This window comes from Maniola hyperantus, chromosome 6 (genome assembly GCF_902806685.2).
Source record: "Maniola hyperantus chromosome 6, iAphHyp1.2, whole genome shotgun sequence".
Lineage (NCBI taxonomy): Eukaryota > Metazoa > Arthropoda > Insecta > Lepidoptera > Nymphalidae > Maniola > Maniola hyperantus.
Window position 1 is genome coordinate 15,146,232 of NC_048541.1, and position 23,527 is coordinate 15,169,758.

The following is a 23,527-nucleotide window of genomic DNA, read 5'->3' on the forward strand; positions in this document are numbered from 1 at the left end:
ATACTATGTCAGATATCTATAGCAGATTTAGTGTATAGTATTTTAAAATGGTTTATAAAAAGTCGATTATTTTCACAATGGATGCGGAGCGGATGGAACGCCTCGCACACCCGTACAGCCCCTGCGCTAAACCGGCGCGGGCGAGTGCCCGATTGCCACCTCGACCTGTCGCGGACTATAGTAAGTAATTAGTGACATACATTACTGAACGAGTTTGATTTAGCAGTGCAATAATGGGCTGACTTGCTCAAGTCTACAAGTACCTATCATAATATTGTACATCGACCTTTAGATAGAGACAGCAGTTTCGTAGAGCGTTGTCTCAATCGCTGAGACCAACAAAACGTCACATAGGTATGAGTGACAGCGACAACGAAGCCGAAACCTCTTTCTAAAGGTCGATGTACCTACAATATTTTCTGCCGGTTACCTACTGTATATTACTTTATAGCTTGTGTGACCTAACCTGTTTTTGTACGGTGTTAAGTCACGGATAAGCGTTACTGAAGTGCGAATTTAGGCCATGCAGTAGTATAAAATACATGTATTATATTTTATCAGTTTCGTATGCTTAGTATGAGATTGTAAATTGTTCTAACCAAACGTTGCTTGGTATAGCATTAAAACGTCGAAACACTACCTATAGTGTAAAAAACCTTAACTGCCTTGTTTTACAACTTAAGTTCGTTCATACATCTACAGCCAGCGCTCCAAGCGGAATCATTTTGAAATTAATATCGGCAGTACTAAATTTTATACTTTAAATCAAGAACTTTCAGGTCCATTTTAATCTGACGTTATTGTGTTTCGACACTCGAATTCTATTAACGTTGGTAACATTTTAAAATGTCATACTATCACACCAAACTGATAAAATAAAATATAGTGTTTTTTGAACTGGAACAGTATGGGGAAATCTAAAACCATAGAAGCTACAGAGAAACTGTCGCGGGAAGTTGGGAACCATTAAGTATTTTTGGTGAAAACCATTTTGGCATACCTACTTATTCATTTTTTTTGTTATATAGGTATGAGTGACAGAGACAACGCCCTACTAAGCTGAAATGTCATTCTAAAGGCCAATGTACATTACTTTCTACTGCGTACTGTAAATGTTTTAGGTAAAAAGGTAGTTAGCAATAGCGTGTACAAATGAGAAACATGTTATAATTGTACAATATCACATTTTATTCATTATTATATTATATAACACAACATATATCTTTTGCAGATAACAAATTGGTTCTCCCTATTATCTCCATGCAATATACTTAAGCTCAGCTTTACAAATTGGAATATATTTTATAAATAAAATGCCAACAACGTAAAATAATATTGAATCATTTGAGCAATCAGATTAGCCATTGTTTGAAATCTTATTTCGTCAGTGCTGTTTATTAAAAACAAAATTACGTAATTATTTATCATAAATGAACGCAAAATCACGAAATCGCTTATCATATCTTGAAAATAATGATAAATAGTTAAAAAATAATATTTATGGAATACTTACTTCAAATCATAATTTTTTATATTAATTATTTATTAGTTGATGCCCACTACTTCATCCACGAGGATTCAGATTTTTAAAATCCCGTGCGAACTCTTGATTTCCCCGGATAAAAAGTAGCCTATATCACTTTTCAGGTCTTTAACTATATCCATGTAAAAAATCACGCCGATCCGTTCCTCCCTTGTGGCGTGATTGAAGGAAAAACCAACAAACAAACACACTTTCGCCAATGATTGCTCAATTGATCCAAACATCTACCTACATACCTATTCAAATAGAAAATAAATTTCTTAAAAAATATCGCACCAACGCCTAAGGCGAATCAGGGACAAATTCATATAATAAGTAATAATATAAGCACCTCAATTTTATAATAATATGCAAAATATATTAAAAAACTTATTACGTAGATAAATTAAGAGTAGATTTTTATCAATGATTTTGATTCTTTAAAAAATTTGTTTTGTGGTAGAGACATTGAAATACTACCTAATAATATAACTCAACATATTACATTAATATAATATATCAGAATCATTTTAAAATATTTAATTTGGAGGTAGGTAGGTAATGTGGCCGAAAGATATAATAAGTAAAATTTTCCTTTGCAACTATATCCTACCAACTTTGTAACAAAATTCTACCAATAATAGAAAAATATTTACGCCACTATAATTTTATAACCTAATACCTAATTTGTTGTCAGCTGACATGAGATATTTTGTCGATGTATATATTGAACATGGTTCTGTTTTCTATGAACAATTATTTTCAAGATTTTCTGTTGTTTTCTATAACAGTTAATGGCATAAAGGACCATTCAATAATAACGTCACTTATTCCAAATAAATCTACAGGAACCGGAAGATGGGTTTGTCATTTGATATTGCCTATTGTGACGTTTATAGTTAGAAAGTTGTGTTCTACCCTCATTATTCACTGTCTAGAGTTGTGTAGGTATTTTTATCTATTTACATGTGACGTCATTAAACAATTGTCCCCATAAAAAAAATACAATATACAAAATCTGTCTAATTCAAAATCGATTCGAGATCACTTTGAAGCCTATTCTCCATTTATCAGGCTTCATGTAGTACAATTTTAAAGCAACTATTTGAAACTTTTATCAGGTCTCTGTTTCATAGATAAGTCGGTATAATTATCGCCAACTCACATTGGCGGCACTAGATACGATCATTCCGTGTAGAAAAAAAGTCTTAATCTCAAAAAATAAGACGCACATTTGTTATAGTTACCATCAACAACAAACCTTAAAATAAGATTTAAAACACGACTGCCCTGCTAAAAAATGAACTAAAGACTTTTTCACATTTTAAAAGGCTCCTTACAGCCGCCATATTGATTTTTTACAAAAAATTATAACCAGGTCGTTCGGGACTATGCAAGGATTCTTAAAGTCCGTACACACCAAATCTGTTCAAGTAGGTATTTAGAAGTTATGGTGAAATAAAGAAACTCACATACATCTTAAAACATTACACTCTTTTTTTGGGCAGTCATGTAATAAAAAGATCTATGAAGTCTCCTTTAGAACAAGTAAATACATCGCTCCGTAAGCAATGTGAGTCAACACTGATAAAATCCTTTTTAATAATCTAAAATTTTATAGTTAAAATCTCAACCACGTTAAACTCGCTACACAGGTAGGAATTCAAATATTGGGATGCACTAACAGATTTTCGTTTAAAACCAATGATGGCATGCACTCGGTTTTTGTAAGCTAAGGTTTCAAATATCTACAGGAACCGTAGAAATCCGAGCGTCCGCAATCCTATAAGATTTTCTAAGGATATCTCCAACTTTAATAGTATTTGAACCCTAAGACCCTAAAGTCGACGGTCGAATTCTATCAACGTCGTCGGTGAGATGCACTAAGCCTAAAGACGGTTCAAGTCTATTGAAAGGATGACTCGCTTTCGTTAAATAGCATGCCATGCATTGGTTTGAACTGAGAAATTTCGTCATTCAATAGGGAATATGCGCATGTAATTATTTTATAATTTTAATTCACTTTTTACATTGTTATAAATTATAACATAGTAAAAAATATAAGTATTGTGGCTAATTCCGTTGTACACAATCTCTAAACTAAACTAAAATGACACGTGCTATCCCTTTCATAATGTTGCTTGCGGAAAAGGATAACACTAGATTTAGACCTGTTAATTTAGTTTAGCTTAGAGATTGTGTACAAGAGAATCAGCCCCATTGTTTGAAATGCTCAAATTTTTTTTTAAAGTAATATTTAAAACATTGCTAAAATTTGATCTGTTCATACGCCGCCATTTTACGCGGGGCTTTGAATGACGTCACGATTCACGTCAGTCATCTGTCACGTGACAGTATTACATAAGAAAAATTTGAAAACGTGAATCGTGACGTCACGTTCCGATTCGACCAATGGTGATGCGTATTGTAAATTTAAATTTCGCTCGCTTATTTTGCACTTTTTAAATAATGATCAATGCAATTAAAAATGAACTAAATTAAAAGTAATGGTTGCGATTTAATGTCAGGACAAATTAGGATTTGGGGACGAAAAAAATAACTAGAAAACCACACGCATATTCCTTATTGTGATTGATTGATACAAAAAAGTCTTAAAAGTTCCTACCCAGTTATGTAAGCACCGTGAGAATTCAATCGTATTGGACATAAGGGTAAGCACTTCAGGGCGCTGCTCGAGCTGCATCCCATAGGGCTCAATGCAAACTACTTCGACGGTTACGCTGAAAGTCTAACTTCAAGAGTCCTTAGAGCAAAATTCCTTCTAAAAAAAGGTTCTGTACTCATTAAAGTTGGTCAAGTGAGAGTCCGACTCGCACACAAAGGGCTCCGTACCATCGAACAAGAAATACTTAACACTTTTTAATATACATGGCGGTCATTTTGAAAATTTTATTGTGTTGTAGCGGGGCGCGGCGATAGAAATACACACTACTAAAATTTCACTTCTCTACCTATTATGGTTAACAAGATACAGCGGACGCTTAGAGCGGTTACAAACTCATCCAATCAGAGTCCGTGAAAATACGGATGTAAAAAACTCAGACCGAATCCGGATATCGCTTATGCAATAATCCGATGTCTGATCCAAATTCAAGCTATTCAGTGCACATCTTTGACATATCTACCTATGTCATGTGTCCGATTTGAATCCGAGACACATCCGAGATATTCTCACAGATGATGGAGAGAAATCGGATGATGGAAGTCGGATGTAGTGCGTAAACTACCATACAAGTATTTCTAAGATTACTTCGACTAGTTCAGGTTGGATGAGTGCGTATCCGCCCTTAGCGATACGGTTCCGCTGGCATTCTTCGAGTACGGAGCCCTAAGCCTTACAGAGTGAGATTATTTCGAACATATACAGTCAACATCTTTTTCAAACTTCACATTAGTAATTCTGTAAGTATAGAAATATATATTATATATCATGTATTGCAATTATTATCAATAAATTTATAATAATGAAATTATTAAACCGCATAGATTCGAAAATTACACCTAACAAATCTAACAAGTCGTTACGACACTACCGTTGGGGACCTTTGTGTCTACTCGCCCCCTACAATATTTTCGATTGATAGATAAAGCGTTTAAAAAGATTTTTTCCTTTCCCGAAATGTACAAAAATGATTTTAATCAAATTCGCAAGGACTCCATCGCCTGCGTCGGGTTCAGAGCCACCAAGCCCACCCTCTGCTTTTCGGTTTCGATAAACTCTAACAAGGCCATGTAGATAAATTTGTACTGGGCTTCGTTCTGCACCATGCCGGATCGCTGGTCGCGGACCATCTGCACGGTGCGGTGAATGTCTATCTCGCAGTCGAAGCCCTCCTTGCGTATCTGGTCCAGAATCATGTCGATGACGATGAAGGTGCCGGTGCGGCCGATGCCGGCCGAGCAGTGCACGCACACCACGGCCTGGCCGGGCGGCTCGCTGTGCGTCATGATCTGCTGCAGCCGGTAGTTGACGTCCAGCAGGATGTTGAGCACGCGGCCCGGCTCCGACGGCACGCCGTGGTCCGGCCACGCGGTGAAGTGGAAATGATAGATCGTCCGCTTCGCGTTCGGTTCGTCCTTCTTGGTCACGACGAACCGCCTCAGCGTGTAGTCCTGCGTCGACGACTCCGACTCGTTGAAGATGGTGTACTTCTTTATCACCTCCGTCTTGTTCAGCTCGGGCCAGTAGCGCTCGCACTTGACCTTGCCGCGCTCGATCTCTTTGGTCGTCATTATGATGATGCGCACGTCCTCCTGCCATATCATGGACCAGAACTGGTAAATAGTAGTGGAGAGGCAACCTTGGGTCGCGATGTAAATCTTATTATACACCTTATCTGGTCCTCCGTTTTCGACGGTTTCCGTCGTTTTAGGGATGGTCGTGTTGACGTAGTTCGGATTGCTGCGCAGAACGCTCGGCTCGAACGGCGGTAAAAGTTTATGAGTGCCGTTCCCGTAACCTTTCGAATGCTCTTTCGGTTGTTCCTCTATAATTATGACACTCGTATGTGTCGGGGAAGATTTATCCTTGTTTTTGGACGATGTACCGTCTTTCGTATGCGGCGCACTGTTCTCGTTGCTCCCGTTTAAGTCTTGCGACTCGGAATTGGAATCTATGAAGTCGCAACGAATATAATTAGCGTTAATGTAGTCGGAACCCGGCGGGGCGTCCGGGGGGATGTCTCGGAGGATGACTCGCGTGTGATCGAAAGGTATGATGTTCTTGTATCGGTTCTTCCTTATGTTCTCCGGTTTCGAACCTTCCATCCTGTCGAAGAGTTGCAAGTTTTCCATCATCTGCAACGTTTCGAACTCTTCCCAGAAGCCCTGTTTGTACGCCATGCTCTCGATGGGTCCCTCGTTTTCCTTCTGCAGCTGTTTGACTCGCGTGTGGAAGTGTTGCACCTGGATGCGCGTGGCGTTGAAGGGCTGGATGAGCCTCAAGACGTCGCCCGTCGTCTCCACCATGGGGTAGTTGCGGTAGTGCTCCACGAGGCTGACGAGGTCGTCGAACTGCAGGCCGCCGCCGACGTCGTATTTATTGTCTTTTCGCCTAATTATAACATGCGTCACTCTGTCCCGCATCCGCACCGACAGCACGAAGTCGCCAGGTTGCCTCTGCGATTCTCTCACGAGAAACGAACCGTTCTTTCCATTCTCGAGCATGATTCTCTCTGCTTCCTTGGCGGTGAGCTGTCCGTGATACCACCTTTCAGTGGTAGGATCGGCGCAATTGAGCGGCGTCTTCAACCGAATGACGTTTCCGTTTTTCTCGCGAAGTTGACCCTGGTTGTCCATGTAGAACTGCACTAGCTCGGATAGCGTCGCGAACTTTTCACCCCCGTAGAGGTCGAGGAATTCGCCATTATTCTGGATTTTGATGTGAGTCACCTCCGAGCCTCTGCGGACCGACAGTGTGAAGTCTCCCTTGTTGCTCATGCTGGGGCGCGCGAGGAAGTAGCCGTCGCGGCCGCGCTCCAGCAGCAGCTTCTCCGCGTCCACCCCGTTCAGTGCTGGGTGGAACCATCGCCGCGTTATCATCTTACACTACCAAAAGCACCACTCAATACTTACTTAACCTATAACTAATTTTATCAGAATAATATTTTGTCTTCTTTCAGCTTAAATCTCCATAAGCGTTCAGCACTCATCTGCAAGGGAGATTTTATTTCGTCAACTATTTTGCCGCAAGGCCTTTTTAATATTAAGGAGTTTATATAATAAATAATAATGTACTAATTATTGTATTTATGCAACAGAGAAAACAATGTTCTGAGGAGATCCTTGCAAGAGACCTATGTCCAATAATGAATGGCTAGTGGTTAAAAGTAAAACATCACAACGATTATATTTATATAGGTACTCACTAGATGACGTTCGTGACTACTTGGTTACCTCGTGTTAAATAGGTTTTTTTAAAGTAGCCTATGTTGTTATCCAGGGTATACCCTATCTATCACCATTTCCAGCTAAATTGGTTTCCTTCATTCTTCAAACATTCAAACTTTCACATTTTATAATACTACTAGCTTATGCTTGCGACTTTGTCCGCATGGACTACACAAATTTCAAAATCTTATTTCATCCCCTTAGGCGTTGAATTTTTAAAAATCCTTTCTTAGTGGATGCCTATGTCATAATAGCTATCTGTATGCCAAATTTCAACCCGATCGGTCCAGTAGTTTGAGCTGTGCATTGATAGATCAGTCAGTCAGTCAGTCTCCTTTTATATATTTAGAAGTATAGATTAGGCTGCATTTGTTGTGTTGACAGTTCTACCTGCTGCCAATAGTAGAGATAAAGTTCACTTAGCTTTATCCCTGTCCCTTGCCTCGGCTCATTGTTTGTTTGGATGTTAGTTATTACCTTATTAATTAGCCTGTAGGTAAGTGAATATGTCAAGTTACTTCTCATACAGCCATACTCAGAGTTGCTTAATCATTACTTAAGTTTAGTTAAAATGAGACAGAGCTATATCTCTCACATAAATCTGTCTCGTTTTGACTCAATCTTAAGTAAGAGACTCTGAGTACGGTGGTTAGTGTCATAATATAGTTCTATTCATACTATATTATGACACTAACCACCGTACTCAGAGTGTGAGATGTGTTTAATGTTTATATTGGTTTTGATTGGCCACAATGTAACACATTGTAGTAAACCTAAATATAATATTATCACATAAGCTGAAATATGCAATCCATACATATTATATATGTACTTAATTTTTTTAAATAAACTGACTTCCACCACTTATACATCAGCCTTTACATGCAGACGGCTGAAAATAGGTCTCCAGCAATGATATCCACTGAAAACTCTTGCTGCATAAATGCAATGATTAGTGAGTACAAAAATTTGTTTTTTATTTAATGTGCAAAGAAGTTTCCTATTATTGCAAGTAGAAATACATACAGGATAATCATATTAAATATAACATTGTTTGTAATAAACTAATTAAACATATCTAATATATCCTTAAAGTCACTCAAATGCAATATTAATTTACTACAATACAAAGTAGTAGTTAATAAAATATCATGTACTTTGTATAATATTCGATATAGTAGCTATGCATAGGTATGCATAATAAGAAGAGACATAATAGTACTATGGTCATAGGTATTGAAGATTTTTATACATGCACTATAGTTGTAATTATTAACACTTCATACCTCCTAAAGGCACCGCTGCAGCGTTCTATCAGTATCTTCCTCAAAATAGGAATTAAATCTACTCGAGTATTGTTGCTATGCTGACTTTAGACTTTTTGTATTGCTGTGTTCAAGGGCGTATTCACGAGTAAAATGGTGCACATGAACGTAGAAGTAAATACAAATCATAGAATGAAGAGTTGGTGCATCGTTAAATAAAAACTTTAAATAAATTAATAAGTCTAAACACCATTTAAAACAGAAAGTCTAAAAATTAATTTCCCTTCATTACACGGCCTGCAGAAATGTCAATATTCAATAATGTCACAATCACACAATTTGGTGTCAAAGATTGACAGCACAGACATGGCACAGACCATCCAAGGCACAGACCCACAGACCATTGTATAAAATTGACAGGCCCACAGGGTCTGCAACTTGGATGAATGATTACCGTCTGCATGGTCTGTGTTGCAATGACATTGGCAGTTTTTTGTGCGGAGTTGCTATTGGCTATTGTACTTCAAGAAAGACACTGTGGTCCGGTCTTTCAGTCTTTCGCTCTCGAGGGCACTCAGGCCAGGAGGCACTCCGCATGATCCATTTCATCATCATCATTCATGGTTCAATCCTGGCTCGGCCCATAGGTACACAAAATGGTACGATCCACGACACAGGTGCTAACTGGACATGGAAGTAGGAAGCAGTGAATTTATATATATACGCCATATTAACTTTTTGTGTTAAATTTCATGTCAAAAGTACGATTTTAAACCTTGGACAAGAGTCCGTCAAAATCCAAATTGCCTAGGTTAGTATCTATCTACCTATCACTACTACCTAGTTACCATAGATATACCTACCGTGTAGTGCTACCGTGGCCTCGTAGTATAGGTACCTACCTAATATTCGTCGGTCATGAACAAGGTCACGAATGTATACCGTCAATCGTCAATGGTGTGACAAGTTCCGTTATTTTTTGAATTGCAACAGATTCAGCAACATAGAGAAATAAAGGAAAATATCTCTGCAGCAAGCAGAGAAACTGATACTTGTTTAAACGTTACAAATAAATTAAGACTTTATTAAATTAGTAGCATGTAAATTATTCAAAAGACATCTAATAAAATGAATTTTATTATAGATCAAACTACTTTTCATTTGCATCAATTGTACATTTTTGAGATTTCCCAAAATAGCTAGAGATCACTTTCCTAACAGCGTGGCGTTTATTTTGAGTTGAGGATTCTCCTTGTTGGCTCGATGGCTTTTGCCAATGTTCGGCAAAACTTTGACGCCGGAACACCTTACCCAAAGATTGCCACTTTTGCTCTGGCCTCATTTCTTTTTCTTCAAAATTTTCGTTGCTGACCGAAGGTCTGTCGCCCTAAAAGTAATTTTAGATAATTTTTACATTACATATGTACATTCTTCCATCTTCAATTAACTACCTACTCACGAAATCACGATGCTTACCTAGGTAGGTACTTAATAAATTAAACATTTACGTAATCGAGTTTAACAATTAATAATAATGTACCTAATGCAATACCTAGTAAGTACCTACCTATCATTTTAAATTAAATAAACTGCTAAGTCTTCAAATTAGAACTGGTTACTTAGCCGACCGTCAGCAGACTATAGCCGAGCCGTAATTCGGTAACAATTCCAGAGCTTTTTTAATGGCAGAAAATTCGTTCAAGGTCATGCAGAATTTACGATCAGTCTACCTACTCTAAATAGATAGGATACATTAGGAATCGGAAGAGAGGCAGAGGTCCTTACTTCATTTGATTTTGTCGATCGAAGTTGATTGCGAAAAAAGTTTGTAATCGATTTTTTCCAAGTCTTTGGATTTTTGTATGAATGTATATCAAAATTAGTATTATTAGCCAAGCCTTCTATGGGTTGTTTTTTGTTTTTCTTACTACACATGTCCTTTTCTTCTTTTGGTATAGTTTCATTTTGTAACTGCTCACCTTCTGGACACAACATTTTAATAAGATGGGTAGGTACTAAAATATACTTTTCATATAAATAAATCCAAATCAAGCTATATTGCAAAACGATCGAAACGAAGCAGTTGCGTCATTTGTTTATGCATGCTGTCAAAATTGAATAAAGAAAATGAAGTTATTTATTTTTATTAATAATTATTAGTTATTAAAACCTCATTTCTATATGGTTCCGCATGGTTTTGTTTGGTGCTAGTGGTTTCATCACTACGGTACAGAAACCGTAACAACCGGTACTGAATAAATAATAATTGTTCGATCGGTTTTTCAGTTTTGTTAACTATAATATATGGGAACATAATATTATACTTTTTTAATCTTCAAAATATCAGCTTTTTTTTCTGTGGCGACGAGCATGTGTGACAGGTAACCATCAGTGGCCCTACCGCGGTTGTTTGACAGCTACAATGTCACGATCGCAATCATCTCTGATTGGTTAATGCTCGCTCACTATTGGCCACAATGCATTGTTGCAACAAGAATCGCACAAATTCAGCCAATCAGAACAATTGAGATTGTAATAATGATTGATGCAGGTTTTAGACAATCGCCCTGCAGGTAACTTTAGAAACATGTCAAACAAAACTTTTTAGTGGCATCCTAAAACCCGCGTTCATGTACATCAATGTTATCTGTTTCTACTGTAGGTAATTCTTGATGAGATTAAAATAATGTAGATCGGAATACTAGCTAGTATCCAGAGCCGTATAGCCGTTTTATAATTCTTTGATCCGTGGTGGATCCGTTGAGAGCATATATAGGTAGGTACCTACATCTGTCTTGTTTTAACTCTGTCTTAAAGTCTAAGCAAAGTCAGAGTGCGCTCTATAGATCCACAGATCTCACCAAGATCTCACCCTACTAAGTATGCGAGTCCGACTCGTACTTACCCGGGTTTGTGTTCGCAGCTTCACAAACTCATATTTTGTGTGTACGAGGACGCAATAGCAATTTGTGGGACTTATAAGGCCAAAAATTAAAAAAACTACTACGCTTAAAATAAAAATATGGTTTATTTTTTATACCTACTTAAGTCTATGACTAAAAAGGCATGTAGTGACGACATAATTAATGACATCAATAAGTACGCGAGTCGCGACAGGTTGTAATGGCAATCGGAGAGGGAACACCCCGCACAACCCCCGCGCTAACCTGGTGCGAGCGAGCGCGGATGACGTGCGGGGTGTCCCCCCGCCTCATACCCCGATTGTCATCTTAACCTGTCGCGGACTATGCTTATTTTATACTAGCTGATGCCCGCGTGGATTTAGGTTTTTGAATATCCCGTGGAAACTCTTTAATTTTCCGGGAGAAAAAGTAGCCTATATCCTTCCCCGGGATGCAAGCTATCGCTGTGCCAAATTTCGTTAAAATCGGTTGAACGGATGGGCCGTGAAAGGCTAGCAGACAAACAGACAGACACACTTTCAAATTTATAATTAGTATGGATATGGATTTTATTGGAACGTTCTTGAGGTAAGTTTGCATGGCTTAGATAAAATGAATTCGTCAAAGAATGAACAATTTAGTTATGATTTTGCCCACTTTTTAGGACGATTTAATATTAATTCTTTGACTTAGAAAACCGAATATTTCAATATTCGACATATTTTAGTGGACGGATTTTGTAATCGCCGAAATTGGTGAAAACATACCCCCAATACATGGGGTTCCCTATAGGATCTAGGGGTTTGTTGTTGGGCGGTACGGCAGTTAGGTTCACTTTGGCCAATTCCTCGAGTAGTTCTGCTAGCACTGTTGGCTCTCTGAAAAAAGAAGGTTTTCGTAGACAGCCAAAAATCTCTGGTGATTGCGCGTTTGAACGGAGGTGGTAGTACTGATGATTACTATTACCACAACAAAAAACTTCTCTTCGTCCGTGTGGATTTACATTTTTCAAAATCCCACGGGAACTCTTTTTGGTTTTCCTGGATAGAAACTAGCCTATGTATTAATCCAGGGTATAATCTATCTCCATGCCAAATTTCATCCAAATCCGTTCAACTGTTTTTGCGTGATTGAGTAACAAACATCCACACTTTCACATTTATAATATTAGTAGGATATATTTTGACCTTTTAAAAAATACTTACAGGATTCTTTCGTGTTTTTAGGGTTACGTACCTTAAAAGGAAAAACGGAACCCTTATAAGATCATTTTCTTGACTGTCTGTCTGTCGGTCTGCCAAGAAACCTACAGGGTACTTCCCGTTGACCTAGAATCATGAAATTTGGTAGGTAGATAGGTCTCATAGCACACATTCGGGGAAAAGTCTGAAAATCGTGAATTTGTGGTTAAATCATACAAAAAATAAATTAAATTGTGGTCATTAACTAATAATTAGTATTTTCAATCTTCGAAATAAGATAACTATATCAAGTGGGGTATCATATGAAAGGTCTCCATCTGTGCATTCTAAAACAGATTTTCATTTATTTTTTTCCTTCATAGTTTTTGATTTATCGTGCAAAATGTCAAAAAATACGACTATAGTACGGAACCCTCGTTGCGCGAGCCTAAATCGCACTTGTCCGGTTTTTTTTGTGGTATCTTATCAATAATCATCAGTACTATAACCTTAGTCCCGCTAACGTTCAGACCGTACCCGTAAACTTTTTAAAACTTACTCGTCAGCGAGATTTTTGGTCTCGCAGGGATCTTCCTCGATGTTGAACAAGCACGGCGCTTTCATCGCGTTGCATTTAATCTGATTTTTCATATCGCACTTTATTGTAGCTGCCTGTCTGCAAAACAATTTTTGTGAAAGCATACTATACCTACAGCAACTTTCGTAGGAGTTAAAACTAAGTATTACTCATACGAAGGACGAAGGAACGTACCGTACTTAGTACGCGGAGGAAAGTAATGTACATCAGCCTGTCGAATGACATTTCGGTTTTGTAGAACGTTGTGTCTGTCACCTACATGACGTTTTGTCAGTCTCAACGACAGGGTCAACGCTCTACGAGTCTGCTATCTCCTTCTAAAGGTACATTACTTTCGGCCGCGTACGGTACTGCCTGGTACTGCGTACAAAGTAGTATGAAGTAAGTAGTACCAATTAAGATGACGCGACGAGACTTTCCCGCCCTAGATAATAGACCGTCGTCTGCGTTAATATTATATTACCTAACTATGTGTAGGTACTTAATTATGTTGCGTTTAAACATAGGTACCTCTACTACCTTAAGGAGTTACGTACTAAATCTTAGAAGCCGTTTAATTTTAAAACTAGATAGGTATGTTTAAGTTGCCAACCATAGAGACACAGATCCTATTAGTTTCTAGGACAGGCTTACATTTGATTGAATTCGATTGGTCAATAGTCAAATTTGATTTCGACTTTGAGTCGATTGGTTAGACCTTTGTATGAAGAGCGCTGGCGAGCATGCTACCGAAACTTTTCTTCATATCTACGTAAAAAAATAATAAAAAAAAAACGAAAACACTTGTCGTATCAAGACACACAAGCGAAGTTCTAATAAGACAAAAATGCTAATGAGTGTTTTCATATTACCTGAGCTCCAGAACCTTCTCGTTGTCAGGCATGAGGCCCATCCTACTGATGGCGCACCCGGCAAGTGACGTCTGTAGCAGAGTGACGTCATAGCCGCCCTCTCGCCCGCTCGGTCCGTACCAGTAGTCCCAGGCACCTCCGTAGTTGGTACCTTAAGCATTTCAAAGATCTGTAGGTACGGTTAGTATGATATTTCTTTCATGGTTGTTACATATCCTAACGATAACCTAGTTCAAATCACTTACGCAGCAAACCATCTTTGAAGGCTAAGTCACTAGGTCATGGAGTCTAGCGCTCCGTCAGCAAGAAACTACCTCATTGCCATACGTGACTCCGCAACTAATTGGGATTTAGCTATATTTTAATATTAAGGTATTTAAACCAAGTGAGAGATGTGAAGAGGGGCAGTCTGTCGTCACACCTCGACGCAGTCTCTTAGTTAGGTTAGATTAGATTAGATTTAATGTAAAACTCTGCATCTAACCTCGGTGCAGAGTGCAGACGCTAGGTTAAGTTAAAATGTAAAGATTTAAGAATAAATTTAGTAAAAGCCTATCTTTGTTTCCTTCAAAAATCCTTCTGGTTGCCGCTTACGTAACTTGGTTGATAGAATTTGAGTGTCGAAATACAATAACATCAGAGCAAAATAATACGAAGGTAAGTACAGTTAGCGGCCGAAAGTAATGTACATCGACCTCAACGCTCTACAAAGCCGAAATGTCATTCTAAAGGCCGATGTAGATAACTTTCGGCCACGTACCTACAGAACATCTCAATATACGAGAAGGTTATTAAGTATAGGGACTCCTTAAGACAATAACCATAGCACACTTGGCGAATTCGAAGAAACAGACTTTTTAGGGTTCCGTACCTCAAAAGGAAAAACGGAACCCTTATAGGATCACTTTGTTGTCTGTCTGTCAAGAAACCTGCAGGGTACTTCCCGTTAACCTAGAATCATGAAAGGCAGGAAGGTGGGTCTTATAGCTAGCATTAGGGGAAAAATCTGAAAACCGTGAATTTGTGGTTACATCACACAAAAAAAATTAATTTGTGGTCATAAACTAATAATTAGTATTTTCAATTTTCTAAGTAAGATAACTATATCAAGTGGGGTATCATATGAAAGGGCTTCACCTGTGCATTCTAAAACTGATTTTTATTTATTTTTACGCATCATAGGTTTTTAATTATCGTGCAAAATGTCGAAAAAATACGACTGAATTACGGAACCCTCGTTGCGCGAGCCTGACTCGCACTTGGCCGGTTTTTTTTAAAATTTACAGACCCTACTTTCCCCACTAATAGTCTATAGGTAATTTAAAAAAAACTAGCTTGGCTGCAATCAGACGGTTCAGACCTGCTAGCAAGTGATGAAGAGGCATGAGCCTAAGATGGAGCGCGCTTGCCTATATAGAAGATGCCAATTCACTCTTGACTTAAAGGTACCTTGCAAAAAAGAAGAGAAGATATATAAAAGAATATAATATATCTATTGTAAAGTTACCTTTGTGCAATTTCCATTTTCCGACCGTTATTGAAGCGCTCCCCAAAATACCGTCAATGTTATGAACAATACTTGTTCTGCGCGGCCCGAGATCATTTGACAGAGTCTCCCATTGGTCTACTCCATCTACGTTAGCTAATGTGCTGAAAGAAATCAATTCGTCAATTTCTTGCATACGTACTCCCAGAAATTCCCCATTAGCCAATCATGGCTACCCAGTTGCTACATGGTTTACCCGACTTAGTTTGTTGTGGGCTCTTCTCAGACCGTATGATTCACTAACTCAGTGTTAGACACTGAATGATAGCTACATTAGAACCTCCTTCACGGTCTAACTTGCGCCCTATTAATATATCATCATCATCATGATCAACCCATCACCGGCTCACTACAGAGCACGGGTATCCTTTCAGAGTGAGAAGGGTTTTTGGCCATAGTCTACCACGCTGGCCAGTACGGATTGGTAGACTTCACACACCTTTGAGAACATTATGGAGAACTCTCAGGCATGCAGGTTTCCTCACGATATTTTCCTTCACCGTTAAAGCAAGTGATATTTAATTAATTAAAACGCACATAATTCCGAATAGTTAGAGGTGTGTGCCCGGGATCGAACCCGCGACCTCCGATTAGAAGGCGTACGTCCTAACCACTAGGCTATCACTGCTTCTACTAGGCTATCACTGCTTGTTTAATATGCATTTAATATAGGTATAGAAACTTCTTATTGAATCCTCCACGGTACTGGCGTCTTGTAGCGTTTTCTTCGCTGTAGGAGATGATAAGTTGTGTGTTTCGCCAAGAGACATGCTACCTGTTTCGCCCGGCTGCAAATTTATTTGCGTTCGAGCCTTTGAATTTCTCGCTACGCTTAGGATTCTATTTTTAAACACCACGACCGAAATCCTTCGCTGGCTCGGAATTCAATACAAACTCTCGCGACAAAATAACAAATTTACAGCCTTGCATTATACGTAACAAGTAACTTTTCGCTTATTTTGAAACTGCTCTGCAGGTAAATGGGAGCTACAGTGTGACGATTGTAATCATTTCTGATTAGCCGACACTCTTTCGCTATTGGTTACAATGCATTGTTGCAACAAAAATACCATAAATTCAGCCAATCACAACAATTGCGATTGTGATAAGGATTCATGCAGGTTTTTCGGAATCGAGGTAACTACTGTTTACCTCACATTGGCTCCCGCGGCGCTCAGGAGAGTGGGCAGCCAGTCCACCAGGTGGAACCTCTGTGTGGCCACGCGGGGCTTCTTAGCGATCAGCGGGCTCCACATCAATCCCGCGCCTCTCACTCCACCTTCCCACAGAGTATTTTTGACCTACAATAATTTGAAAAGTTTCAATAGCTCAAAGAAAGGACTGAAATCCGATAGGTCGATAGTCCCAAGCACTATTGTCTTTTGTTATTTTTTTAATTCATTTGTTGGCGTACCTAGATACTTAAGTACCACGTGCGTTTCCACTGAAACTAAAGCGGAATTTCGGGTCAATCAAATTAGAACTGCAATAATTTACATAAGTGCCGAACGGGTGCCCTCCCGCCTTTCGGCCTATATAACCGCGAGGTTGGAGGCCATGGGAGGTGGTGGGTTGTCCACCCTAGAGACCTGTCACAGCAAGCTGAAGTAGCCTCGTCAGGCGCAGGACAGAAGGCTGCTAGATCCAACGGGTTTTAGAGTAGAGATGGATTTTTGGTGAGGAAGTAATACTCACCCCTCTTAAAGGATAATTAGATGCTGCATTATCATTGAACCCCTCAGCAGGACCGCCGTTGTCTGTGGTGAAGATGACGATACTGTTCTCTAGCAGACCTCTTGCTTCCAGGGCTTCCACCACTTTGCCGACTGACTCATCCAGTTTCGTCAATACGGCTGTTGAAAAAAATTATCATGAGTATCGAGAAGGTAAGTTTGTTAGTAAAGAAGATGAAAGAAAATAAATAGGTACTTACCTATTTCTATAAGAAAAAATATCTACCTAATAGTAACTAAGTATCTATTGATGAAGGTTCTAAAAAATTAACAAGTGAAAAAATGAACAGATGTTCATTTTTTCAATTGTTCATTTTTTGTACTTGTTTAGGTACCTACTTTAGATTTTTTTTTGATAGAGATAGCGAGAAAACGAGCAGGCGGGTCACCTGATGTTAGGTGATTACCGCCGCCCATGTACATTTGCAGCACCAGAGGAACCGCCGATGCGTTGCCGGCCTTTTAGGAATTTGTTGGTCCGCCCCTTGAATAACCCCATGTTGTATATAGTAATAATGATAAAGTACTAGCTCACCAGCAAATTTCCGTCTCTGAAAGTTTTCAATGCGAGTGAAGTTAGCGACCAAGCCGTCCGGAGCGCGGATAAATTCACTCGGGTTGCCGCTGTGCACCGCTGAGTGAGCCACCATCAGAAACAGCGGCTCGCTTTTGTTGTGGCTATTTATTACCTGAAAATAATATTTTTAAGGTTCCGTACCTCAAAAGGAAAAAAGGAACCCTTATAGGATCACTTTGTTGTCTGTCAAGAAACCTATAGAGTACTTCTCGTTGACCTAGAATCATGAAATTTGGCAGGAAGGTAGGTCTTATAGGAGACACGAGGAGAAAAATCTGAAAACCGTGAATTTGTGGTTACATTACAAGAAAAAAATTAAAATGTTTTCATGAAGAAATATTGCTATTTTCAACTTTCAAAGTAAGATTATTACCAAGTGGGGTGTCATACGAAAGGGCTTTGCTTGTACATTCTAAAAAAAATTTTTATTTATTTTTATGTATATTAGTTCGTTTTTGATTTATCGTGCAAAATGACGATAAAATACGATTTTAGTAACTAGTACGGAACCCTCAGTGCGCGAGTCTGCACTTGGCCGGTTTTTTTAGTCTAACCGTGATGGCCTAGTCAACTATAGTAGTAAAGACATCCACCTCCTATTCGGAAGGTCGGGAGGTTCGATCCCGGTCACGCACCTCCATCAACTTTTTGGGTTATAGTGCGATTCGAGCAATCAAATATCTGCATGTCTGAGAGTTCTTCATAATGTTCTCAAAGGTGTGTTAAGTCTGCCGCTCCGCACTGGGTCAGCGTGGCGGACTATGGCCTGAACCGTTCTCATTCTGAGCGGAGAATTAGTAGTGGGCCAGTGATAGGTTGATCATGATGATGATGATGATGGTGGGTCGTTCAGTGCAACCTATCGATGTACTAAGCGATAAGGTTCGGCAGTTGTATATTCTATCACCGATTTGATAGATATGTCCCTACGCAGCTTTGTCCCGTGATACAACCACATACAATACATACCCATACAAAGGATGGTCTTATCGTAAAATCATTCTATGGCTTTGTCGGAAGTGTGCGGTAACAGTTTGGTGCCGCATTGATGCCTCTGACCTTTTGGCACGACCTCAGCACAATCAACATTTTTCTTCTTTAAGGTATGATTCCGAACCACGCTGCAACAGTGCTGTCACCAGCTGTCACAGTCCTGTCGCGGCACTACTGGTCCCCATACAATCTCTATAAGCTTATATGACATTACATTCCGAGCTAGACAGCAATGTAGCGGAACAAGCGTGCCTGGGTTGTAAGCGTTTATATGCGAGATAGCTTCTGGAGATGGATGGAAATTTCAAAAACCTAAATCCACGCGAACACAAGCCGGCATTAGCTAGTCTAGTAAAATTAACTGAAAATTGTAACCTTGACAGCTTCCTTCGTGTAGATGTCGGTCGCGTATTCACCGAAGAGATCATGGGCTACCGAAAACCCTGGAAACATGTTGTAACTTTGCATTTAGATGTCCACAAAATAGGTATAATACATAGGCCGGCTTCGTCCGGTAGGCGAAAATTAGAAACTACATCAGAATTCAGTGACGTCACGGCAGTTAGTGGGCAAACAGCAGCAAAGTTACCTCGTCTGAAATCAAAGCCCCATTGCCCTTTTTCCTGGTTGGTGTGGTCGTACATGTCGATCTTGCCCGTCCAGAATCCAACGTGGCTGTCGAATCTAACGAAAGAAAACCAAACATTAATTCCACCCTGATTATGTTTAATGGTCGATTGATTTCTTCGCCTTATTAACCTTGAACTGACTGACCGCTCTAAAAAGCACTGGCTAGACTTATTTGTGAGCACAGCATAGATTGCTGTGATACTACTCTAAAACATTAGCTATTGAAGTGGCATTGGGAAGGAGCTATGAAGGAGTTAGAGTGGAGACCGTATAGACTCAAGAGTAGTGTACGGAGTGGCGGGAAGGGGCTGGATCATTGACTTATATAAGTATTACTAGCTGATGCCCGCGACTTCATCTGCGTGGAATTAGGTTTTTTAAAAATCCCGTGGGAACTCTTTTATTTTCCGGGATAAAAAGTAGCCTATGTCACTCTGCAGGTCTTTATCTATACCCATGCCAAAAATCACGTCAATCCGTTGCACCGTTGCGACGTGATTGAAGGACAAACCAACAAACCAACAAACCAATAAACCAACAAACAAACACACTTTCGCATTTATAAGAAGGGTACTGAAGTACTTCGTATGGACGGGGCTATTGAGCAAACAAAATGGCACGGACTCAGTGGTGCTTTAGCACCAATGCAACCTCAGTGACGTCTGGATTTCAAACGGGTCGTGCATTAGTATCTAAGAGGTGGCGCTGATTTATTTGGTTCCAAAACCGTGAAAAATTTTGTTCGCTTGGCCATACCTTGTCATTTATTATCGATGGGCAGGATGAAGAAGGCGAGTGGTGGCGCTTATTGAAGGGCTTCCAAGACGGTCAATCGGTTTGATGGCAAGCAAGTAGTTTTGTTTTGCTTGCTCAAGCAGCTTGATGCGCTCGTCAAGCAGCTTGAGCCAGCGAACGGTACCTATCTACTATTCTCATTTCTCGAACACGGTCCGAACGTAGCGTCAAGCATAAATATAAAATCGCTTCAATCACTGTCTAGCACGTAAATACTTGATTCAAGCATCAAGCAAACGTTGTAAATGGTGAACATGCTTGACTCAAGCAAAAATCTACATGCTTGTTTGTCATTAAACCGCTCGATCATCTCGGAAGCTCTGACGTCCACAGCTTGGTATTATGTGATAAAATACCGGAAAATGTTAGGTAGAAATTTTACACACCCTCTATTCATAGGCAGATATTCTTTCTTGTAGGAGCCGAGATGCCATTTCCCCACTAAGTGAGTTCTGTATCCTAGATCCTTGAGGTGTTCTGGCAGAAGCTTCTCCGTCAGCGGCAGACCACGAGGCTCCGCGCCGAATAGCACGGTGTGTTGCATGCCTAAAAGCGAATAAAATAAAGTTTTATTGAAGTTACTAAAATCGAAATAAAATCATATTATGTTTAGTTAAGTATACAATCCTCAATAGTATAACGGTCAAGGAATGAAGTGAAGTCCGAAGGTCGATGGTTAAAATCTCATCCGTTGCATTACCGTCGTACCTCCATATCAAGCTTTAAAAAGCTTCTTTGGAGGGTATGAGAGGAATATTTTTAGTCATGTTCGGCGTATAAACAAATAGGACGTTACTCGCTACTGTGTATCGGGTATTTGCCGGTCATGAGCGCTGCTTGCTGGAGGGTGTACAGCCAAAGGCCAAAACTCGGATTTACTCGCACTGCACGGCACGGTTGCGCGTACGACTGAGTGTTTGTGTGGCATGTTTATCAGAGGCGGCTTTACCTATGGTGCAGGGTGTGCAGTGTACACGGGCGCAGGACTGTAGGGCACCGAATGCAAGCGACACGTTTAGAGCATGCGTCGACTCATACATTTTGCCGAAAAGAAAACAAATATGCGCCTCCCATGGGCAGTATTGTAAGACACTTCGCACTCACTTTTTATTCCAATACAAGGTAGCCCTTGACTGCGATTTCACCTCGTGGTAAGTGATAATGCAGTGTAGTCGATGTTCGGCGTATAAACAAACAGAATTTACTCGCCAGTGTGTATCGGGTATTTGCCGGTCATGAGCGCGGCTCTGGAGGGTGTACATATGGGCGTGACGTAGTAGTTGTGCAGCATGAGACCCGACGCTGCGAGGGCGTCAATGTTCGGTGTCGGGATCTGGTTCGAGCCGTGGAAGCCCACATCGTTCCAACCCTAGAAGGGAAAACTCAATAATGTAGCTAGCTATCTAATTATTGATATTATAAGTTTATAGGTAGGTACCTACCTACTAAAAAGAAGATTATATACTATTAAATAGGTAGGTGAGTCCTTATGAGTGCGAATCCGCTATATTAAGACAGTATGTAAAAGAATGCAGAGGTGCTCGGTGTAAACATCCATAAATTAGTTTACAGTTACTTAATAGCTATAACTTAGGTAGCTACGTAGGTACCTACTCGTAGCAAAGACTCATAAAATTAGCTCGTAGATAACGAAAGCCGCTTACTTACAAGCAACTTACAAGTTATGTAGGTATGTACCTATGCTAACTACTTAGTAAGTTCTGCCAAGATAACTTCACTCTTTTATGAGCAGAGTTAAGTACTTAATACAGTTATAAAACATAACAGGAAATTGAAGCCACGATTACCAGCTAGCACCAAAACAGCATCAAAACTGGCCTAGTTTTTTGGGAACATTAGATCTATAGTCAATATTCATTGAAGGTAAAGAGTATGTAAAAAGAAAAACAGAGGTTTTTGCATGATAGCGGGAAGTGGGTGGACGAGGAAGGCGGAGGGTGGTGTGTGGTGGCGTGCTCTTGGGAATGCCTATGTCCAGCAGTGGACGCAAACAGGCTGATTGATTGATTGATTGCAAGATAAAGGCAATTTGTAAGTAGGTAGGTAGTAGGTAGTTACTAACATAGGTATAATTTTATCCTATTGATTACATTGTTGTCTATCAATACCATATTAATACCTATAAGCAGGAAAATGAGCCATTTATTATTTATCAAAAACATAACATTCAGATAAGGTGCACCTACATATTCAAATAATATTTTTGTGGCACAGACAGATCTATCTATCTACCTAATGATTTTAACCTTATTTCGTGGTTTAACGAAATATTTTAATGTAGATAACGGGTACATGCGTGGACCACGCCACGACTAGTACAATTGGGTTGAAATATCGACAAATAAAAACACCAAATTAATCGTGGTATGTAGGTACCCGTTATCTACATTAAAATATGATCTCACTACCTAATACAAAGCAATGCATAGAGTAATTATAGACCTACCTATCCAAAGATGTTATTTTCCCAATTTCCTTTTTGTCCCTATCTATGACTAGCGACCCGGCCCGGCTTCGCACGGGTAGCTACAATTTTCGTAGGGATCTCTAATTTTTTGAAAATAGCTTATGTCACTCAGGAATTACTAGCTAGGTATAGCTTTCTACTGGTGAAAGAATTTTCAAAATTGGTTCAGTTAAAAATCTTAGAAATAATTTGCACATTTTAACAAAACAAAAAGCAAGCAAAATAATGTAAAATCACTCACCAAATCATCAGCAACAATTAATACAATATTTGGAGGTATTTTTTGGCACTCACACACGACTAGCACAAAACATAAATAAAAAAGATTTAACGACATATCCGTAAAAATTATCTAAGTGATCAAAAACTCTAGGAATTCAGTTAAGTTTAAATAAACAAATATATAAGTAGGTAGGTATGATTTATCGATCACATTTGGATTTATTACTATAGGTGATGTGCTCCGTGTACCATGTGTTGCGCAGACGCAACGTATTTACTGACTGTTTGTACTATCTGTGTCAATGTCAGCTTG

At 39.4% G+C, this 23,527-nt stretch overlaps 2 protein-coding genes across 2 annotated transcripts; both read right to left on the reverse strand.

The window, feature by feature from the left end:
* Positions 1 to 1,170: 1,170 nt before the first annotated feature.
* csw (protein tyrosine phosphatase non-receptor type corkscrew) lies at positions 1,171 to 9,011 on the reverse strand. Its single transcript, XM_034969304.2, has 2 exons — positions 8,719 to 9,011; positions 1,171 to 7,194 (listed from the first exon to the last, which is right to left on the reverse strand). The coding sequence occupies exon 2, from the start codon at positions 7,082 to 7,084 to the stop codon at positions 5,183 to 5,185; it is 1,902 nt and encodes a 633-aa protein (XP_034825195.1). The 5' UTR covers positions 7,085 to 7,194; positions 8,719 to 9,011; the 3' UTR covers positions 1,171 to 5,182.
* A 2,695-nt stretch (positions 9,012 to 11,706) lies between these two features.
* LOC117982883 (arylsulfatase I) lies at positions 11,707 to 23,484 on the reverse strand. Its single transcript, XM_034969318.2, has 12 exons — positions 23,234 to 23,484; positions 21,714 to 21,873; positions 20,891 to 21,050; positions 19,669 to 19,763; positions 19,455 to 19,522; positions 18,045 to 18,198; positions 17,472 to 17,629; positions 16,929 to 17,077; positions 15,738 to 15,880; positions 14,231 to 14,381; positions 13,341 to 13,457; positions 11,707 to 12,478 (listed from the first exon to the last, which is right to left on the reverse strand). The coding sequence occupies exons 1-12, from the start codon at positions 23,327 to 23,329 to the stop codon at positions 12,307 to 12,309; spliced, it is 1,623 nt and encodes a 540-aa protein (XP_034825209.1). The 5' UTR covers positions 23,330 to 23,484; the 3' UTR covers positions 11,707 to 12,306.
* Positions 23,485 to 23,527: the final 43 nt, after the last annotated feature.

What these genes read in the sequence shown, in the direction of transcription:
- csw (XM_034969304.2), bottom strand. Translation starts at nt 7,084, where the DNA reads ATGATAACGCGGCGATGGTTCCACCCAGCACTGAACGGGGTGGACGCG.
- LOC117982883 (XM_034969318.2), bottom strand. Translation starts at nt 23,329, where the DNA reads ATGTCGTTAAATCTTTTTTATTTATGTTTTGTGCTAGTCGTGTGTGAG. An exon ending in CTAATTATCCTTTAAGAGGG is followed by an intron (nt 17,078 to 17,471) that starts GTGAGTATTACT and finishes AAATTATTGTAG; the next exon opens with GTCAAAAATACTCTGTGGGA. An exon ending in GCCGCGGGAGCCAATGTGAG is followed by an intron (nt 15,881 to 16,928) that starts GTAAACAGTAGT and finishes GATTTCTTTCAG; the next exon opens with CACATTAGCTAACGTAGATG.